Below are 7,059 nucleotides of genomic sequence, written 5' to 3'. Positions count from 1 at the left end.
TTTCTCCTTATAAGAGATTTGTTGTATGCTGTCATTTGTTAGGATTTCAATCTTGCTTTGCTATATGTTGTCATTTGTAAGGTATTGACATTATTGGTGAGGGTTCATCAACCAAAAAGACATAGAATAAACTAGAAAAAAGAGTATGTGGTGCGAACTCTTAGAAGCATGTATACTTGAGGTCGTTTTATACATGGACGAATGTTGTGTAGACGCTTGAAAACAAACATAACTTCATAGCAGATCAAAAACAAAAGAAAAACCATTATGATTATTCAAAAGTGAAATACAATACATGGACGAGACTGAAAAACAAAATAGGTAACGTGAATGACCCAACAACCTACACGTTGAATCTAACTGATGAAATTATAAAGATACCTTAATTTCTATTTGTCATGGTTCATTAGTTAGATTAAACGTGTTGGTTGTTGGATCCTACACATTGCCTCAACAATCCTCTCCTTCAAAATTAAAATCACATATCATTCAAATGAATGTTGCATACAACGTGTTTATACCATTTCAGTTCTATTAACTTTTATACAATTAACGATGTGTTGTATACAAACATATCCATCATCTTCAAATCACATAATTTTTATTATGGTTTTACGTCTTTCAGTTGGGAGGTACCAATTTGAACAATAGTAAAATCACAGGTACCAATTTGAAGAAAAATAGTCGTATCTCTTTCAATCGGCAATGGCAGGGGGGGTGAAGAGTGAGAGGAAATCGAGATTGATGGTGCCCCCGTCCCCGTCCCCGTCTCTGGTGCGTGATTGAACATGAAGAAACGGAGGAGATCGATGGTGAGATTGAGAATGAAGCATCGTTTGAAAGAAAGGGTAGTCTGAATGGGATGTGGGGTGGAGCGAATCATACAATAATGAACCGTTTAGACCTTTGAAAGTACATGTCAAACAACCTTTTATCTGACTGATTCAGAGTTTTACCTTTTTAATGGCATCATTAAGAGTAAACAAACAATCCCTAGATATTGATGGATATAAGTTACACTTTGAACCCTTAAAAGATTTACTCAACCAAATCATAAACTATACGCATCAACATTTACTCAAGCAACACGTGAACTACAATTTGTATTTACATCTGGATCTTGTCAAAAAAAGTCTAACGGTATTTCGTGAGCTGACTTGTGAATATAATGTTGATATAATTTTATAATGATTTTTCTGTATTTTTACAGATGTCTTTATCATTTAAAGGATACATTTGTAGGATTCTATGCTTCATGTCATTTCAATTGTATGATACATCCCCTTTAGAAATTAGAAGTCATGTTGATTTTGACATTTCGATTGAAAGCTAGTTAAGGGTTTGAATTTACTAAAATACCCATTTGGATTTAAGCTATATGCTAAGTTCTCACCAAACTTGTGTTGAAAAAAGTAGCAAGAAAATGAAAGTCAAAAGTGGCCAAATCTTGCATGCAATCACATGATTTGACCCATTATGGGCCTAAAACATCCCAACATTTTGATTATTTGTTTGACTTTTTGGCATTCAGGAGTCTAATCATCCAAACATCGTATTCTTAGTTATTTTTACGTGAGGTTTTATGTTCAAGTCTTTTATTCTAAAAAAAAATCAGAAAGACAATAAATTTAAAACTGAAAGTTAAAAATTAAGAAAATAATACAAATGGGATTCAAACCACATTTGAAAAGAGAGAAAAGACCATGCAAACGGACTCTACCAAGAAAAACTTGTATTATTATTATTATTATTATTATTATTATTATTATTATTATAGTTTCAAAGAATGTATGATTGCATTCAATAAAATACTCTACCATAATATATAATTTAAAAACAATATATAGATTATATATTATAGTAATGGTATTTGAAAAAACAAATTAAAAAGACTAAATCGCCCTCGCTCCAACAGGGATCGTAACGACGTTAGTGATCAGAGACCATTTTCATAGCAAAATGAATCATAAAGATTATTACTGAACTTATCGAAGTTAAGGTCCCTTTAAAGATTCCACTAAACCTCATAGCAAAATTACACTTATTGAAAGTCGTACATTATTTTGTAGAAGTACGTAATCTTTTAACGTATGATACAACGGAAACAATAATTACATAACTTAAATATACAACTACAAAAACGTAACGATGATTATACTTTTACGATCATCGTTTCAACATTTTCCTCACCTCATTCCTTCACAAAAAAAAATATCAGCTTTTACCATATGAATTTCCGTTTTCGCCCTTTTTATCGATTACTATCTCGGCAAGCGACTTAGGCTCGATTTCTTCCAACATTTTCACCACCATCCTCATCGAGGGCCTCAACGCCGGAACCTTCATCGTGCAATGGACCGCAATGCTCAACACCTCAACCGCCTCCTCTTGTGCGTCCTTCGTGATGCTACAATCCACCAACGCCATCGCATCCTCTTTGCTTCTCATTTTGCTATGAACCCATTGAACTATGTCCTTGTTTTCGCCAAACTCGGCTTCCACGGGCTTTTTTCCCGTTACCAACTCCATCAGCACAACCCCAAAACTATACACGTCACTTTTCTCCGTTACATTATATGTGTATCCGTATTCTGTAAAAGAAATTGGAATAATGTTAAAACAAACCGATTAATTTTTTTTTTGATTAACCTGAATATCCAACCCGTTATGCGAGCTGACTAATCCCAGGACGACCACCTGCTTTGCAGATAGTCCGGAGTCACCGCATTTGAACTTACGTGGCCACAAGGAGATTTTTATTCCTCCTTGGATTTGAACCTGGGATCTCTAGGTATTTCTGACCTTTGGAGCCAAACTCAAACCAATCAGGACACCACCCCTTTTGGTTAAACCGATTAATTGATTTGGTGATAAAAAGAAATGGTATAAAATTTACCAGGAGCGATGTAACCATATGTTCCCGCAATGACATGGCTCGAATCCATGGCCTTTCCTGTTTGCACGATCTTGGCTAGACCAAAATCGGATATTTTTGGCTTCATCTCTTCATCCAACAAAATATTGCTCGACTTCACGTCGCGATGTATCACTGGTCTATCGCAAGCGTGATGTAGATACTCCAACCCCCTTGCCGCCCCCACGGCGATATCATACCTAACATTCCAATCCATCTCGATCTTCTGATACGTATGTAGCCGGTCCCACAAGCTCCCGTTTGGCATATACTCGTATACCAATAGATTCGAGTCCTCACTCGTGATGCTACAATACAATTTGACCACGTTCATGTGCCGAAGTGAACTCAAAGCGGCCACCTCGGCTTCATACTCCCGCCACTGGCTTTTCCCTTTCGGTAAAATTGCAGCGCTACTCCGGCTACTCCTCCAACTACCGGAATCGGGTTCGGACTTCCACATGTGTTTCACGGCTAGTTGTTCCCCGCATCTCAGAACGACTTTATAGACGTTGCCGGAGCCGCCTTTTCCGATTATATTTTCTTGTTTTAGGGATCTTATTACCTCATCTTCACTAATCTTTAGAACATGAAATTGTTTTACATCCCATGAAAACCCCCGATTCATCGGACTTTTGTCGTCGTTTTGCCGTAACTTTACGATGAGAAAACCTGATAACGACAACAGTAACACAACAGCACCAGCAATGAAGCAATATACTGCAACTTTTAATTGGCCGGATTTGTGAGAAACCGGTGAACATGGCCGGAGATCTTTACGTCCATCGGCACATAACCCTGGATTTCCGGCGAAGCTGTCACTGTAAGCCATTAATATGAGAGGCTGCGGTACACGCCCAATCAACATGTTGTTTGACAAGTCAATAAGGCTCAATTTCAACGATGACAAACTCGCCGGAATTTCACCAGAAAGTTTGTTAGTCGATAGGTTTAAAGAGTTCAAGCTCGGTAAAGAACCAAGGCTCGCCGGAATTTGATCGGATAGTGAATTTCCGGCAAGGTTTATCTCATCAAGAGAGGTACATGAACCCAAAGACTCCGGAATAGCACCGGAAAAGATGTTATCTTGCAAATGTAGATTGCTTAGCTTCTTCAACTCACCAATTCTTGATGGAATTTTACCAGAAAACTGATTCGAAAGCAACTCAATTTCCACCAGAGATGTAACCTTGGTTATTTCCTCCGGCAATTCACCGGAAAACTGATTGTTTCCTAGAAGAAGTTGTGCCAATGACTTTGCTTCACCAATATTTGGTGGCACTTGACCCTCAAACTGATTCAGTGCAAGATCAATCATTCTTAAATTGGGCAAACTCCAAATCCCATCTGGAACTCTGCCGGAAAGTGAATTATTACTCACTCTCAACCGAAGCAAGGAAGAGCAGCCGGCATAATTCTCCGGCAACCCGCCTGTGAAATTGTTCTCAAGCATCAAAAACTTTTCCATTTTCCCCATTTTGCACATGTCCGGTGGAATCGAACCAGTCAAAAAGTTCTCTGATACATCTATGTATTGAAAATTAGCCCAAGACCCAATTCTTGCAGGGAGTTCTCCGGTGAACTTGTTATCATAGATCGAAAATTGCGTTAGAAATTTGAATTCTCCGAATTCTTCAGGGATTGTACCGTGAAAACTGTTTTCAAACAACTGTAGAGATTCCATTTTAGTCAGGCTCCGTAACTCCGAAAGATCACCTTCAAGACTGTTATTCGAAACATCAAACCATGAAAGATTTACGAGGTTCCTGAACCCACCCGGAAGAATCCCAGAAAGTTCATTGTTGTAGAGCTCAAGCATCTGAAGCTTTGTAAGCTTCGTGATTCCCACCGGAATCTCTCCGACCAAGTAGTTATCGGACAGCTCAAAACTTTCTAACAGGGTGAGGTTTCCAATTTCTTCCGGTATTTTCCCTTCAATGCTACAGTTTGAAAGGTAAAGAGAGTATAGCTTCTGAAGCTTTAATACTTCCAAAGGAAAAGGACTTTTATCAAACGGGTTGTCTCCTAAACTCAAGAAAGCAAGTCCAGTAAGATTTTCGAGCGATTTCCATGGAAATTTCCCGGAAAAACCACTGAGGTTTAAGTTCAAGAACTTGAGCTGGGTTAACGGAGATAAATCCGGGACTTCGCCGGAGAAGAAATTCTGTCCCAAATCTAGGTACTGTAAGTGGGTGCAATTCGATAAGTGGTTACTGATATTACCATACAAAAGATTTGTTCCAAGAGAGATTTTCTCGAGTGATTGCAGAGAACAAATCGAATCAAACGGAAGAGTCCCCACGAGTTGTTGCTGCGAAAGATTGATTTCTTTGACGGAATCATCAGAACCACAGACAATCCCCGTGAAGTTGCAGATGGGGGTTTCTCCGTTCCATGTTTTAAACACTTGTGAGTTAGAATTTGAGAGAGCAGATTTGAATTTTAGAAGAGGTTGAAGCTGGTCAGATTGGGAAGAAGAGTGACATACCAAGCAAAGAAGAGATAGAAGGACGAGGTGATGGCCGGAGATTGGTTCCGACGACATGCCGGCGGCCTGAGGAAGAGGAGATGATGGAGGAAAGAATTGTTTATTGGGTGAAAACGTGTTTGCAGGGATGGAAATGGGAGTGGGAACGGAAGAGGAGACATTTGGTGTTATCAGGTAGACAAGTTTCAAAGTTCACATGTTTGAAGCAATATCTAACACGAACCTTCCAACACGCCCCTCTCGGGATATTTTTTAATTTCCATTTATTTTAATTAACCCGGATATCAAACCCGTTATGCGATCCGACTACTCCCAATACGACCATATGTTTTGCAGATAGTCCAAAGTCTTCGTATTTGAACTTCCGTGACCATAAACGGATTTTTATTTCTCCTTGATTTGAACCTGGAACCTTCTGGTACTTTTGACCTCTGAAATCAAACTCAAACCAATGAGGTACCACCCTTATGGTTTATTTTCCTTTTATAAATCCAAATTTATGTTACTCTTTTAATAACTCCAAATTTAATTGACCAAGCTTGTGTCCAAACATGCATTAACGATGCTTCTAATTTTTTTTTGGAGCTGTTTTAATATTTATGTATTTATTTTATTTTTAATTTATGTATGGATAAAGTTGTTTGTATGAATTAATTTATCTGTATGGATTGAGAAGATTATTTAGAAGGATTTTTTTATAGAAGAAATGAGTGAATATTTTTAAATGGAAGGGGTAAGTTTGGAAAAAAAAAAAAAACTTGGTATTCTACGTAAAGCTTCCTCCTGAAAGTTTACTCAATAACGTACTTTCTATATCATTAAGCTACTACTAGACAGTCATGTCACTAGTAAATTGAAGACTTTTACCAATAGACTTTTCCCTAGGAAATTAGTCGCTAAATGGATGATTTGTCACAACCGTCACAAAAATGTGTGGGTAAATTGTTGGTGAGGAACTCAAATCAATGACGGATTAATTAGGTATTTTTGGGTGATCCGTTAGTATTTTCTTGAAAAACATCGGATTCTACCGGAACCATTGTTATTTTCGTGGTGATTCGTCGGTAATCACGAACGAAAATTTTCTTGGGTGATTTTTGTGGGTAAAAGTCATTTGTTTTGTAGTGTGTATAGTTGGCTGAATAAGTTGTGAGTCTCATTAAGCTCATTAAGTTGCTAACAAACAAGCTCTTAGTCCTTTAATACAATTATTGTGTTTTTAGCAATTAGTTCATTTGGACAATTATAACTTTTTAGCAATTTAGTACAATGCCCAGATTTTATCCCTCCAAGATTTGCCAATTTTTAGATTCCTGATTATGATTGCAAATCTGCAATTCCTTCTCATTAGGTCTCTAATTTGAATATTTAAACCACAAGGGTGGTGTCTGATTGGTTTGAGTTTGACTCCAAATGTCAAAGGTACCAGGAGGTCTCAGGTTCAAATCCAAGGAGGAATATAAATCCCCTTGTGGCCATGGAGGTTCAAATGCGGTGACTTTGGGCTATCTGCAAAGCAGGTGGTCGCCTGGGATTAGTCGGCTTGCATAGCGGGTTGGATATCCAGGTTAATCAAAAAAATATATTTAAGAGTCGTACTCATGCACCATTTACTTGTAATCTTGAATTTCAAGTAATATATATCATTAAACAGTAT

General features: G+C 37.8%; 1 protein-coding gene across 1 annotated transcript; it reads right to left on the bottom strand.

The window, feature by feature from the left end:
* Nucleotides 1-1,980: 1,980 nt before the first annotated feature.
* On the bottom strand, nt 1,981-5,522 carry LOC112500092 (receptor-like protein kinase HAIKU2). The gene is made up of 2 exons (XM_025103379.1): nt 2,897-5,522; nt 1,981-2,591 (listed from the first exon to the last, which is right to left on the bottom strand). Exons 1-2 carry the CDS (start codon nt 5,457-5,459, stop codon nt 2,215-2,217), a joined length of 2,940 nt encoding a protein of 979 aa, XP_024959147.1. The 5' UTR covers nt 5,460-5,522; the 3' UTR covers nt 1,981-2,214.
* Between the last annotated feature and the right edge of the window lie 1,537 nt (nt 5,523-7,059).

The sequence above is a fragment of the Cynara cardunculus genome (assembly GCF_001531365.2).
Source record: "Cynara cardunculus var. scolymus isolate 2C chromosome LG 17, CcrdV1, whole genome shotgun sequence".
Taxonomy (NCBI): Eukaryota; Viridiplantae; Streptophyta; class Magnoliopsida; order Asterales; family Asteraceae; genus Cynara; species Cynara cardunculus.
Note: the sequence above shows the minus strand (reverse complement) of the source record. Positions and strands in the feature narration are given on the sequence as shown.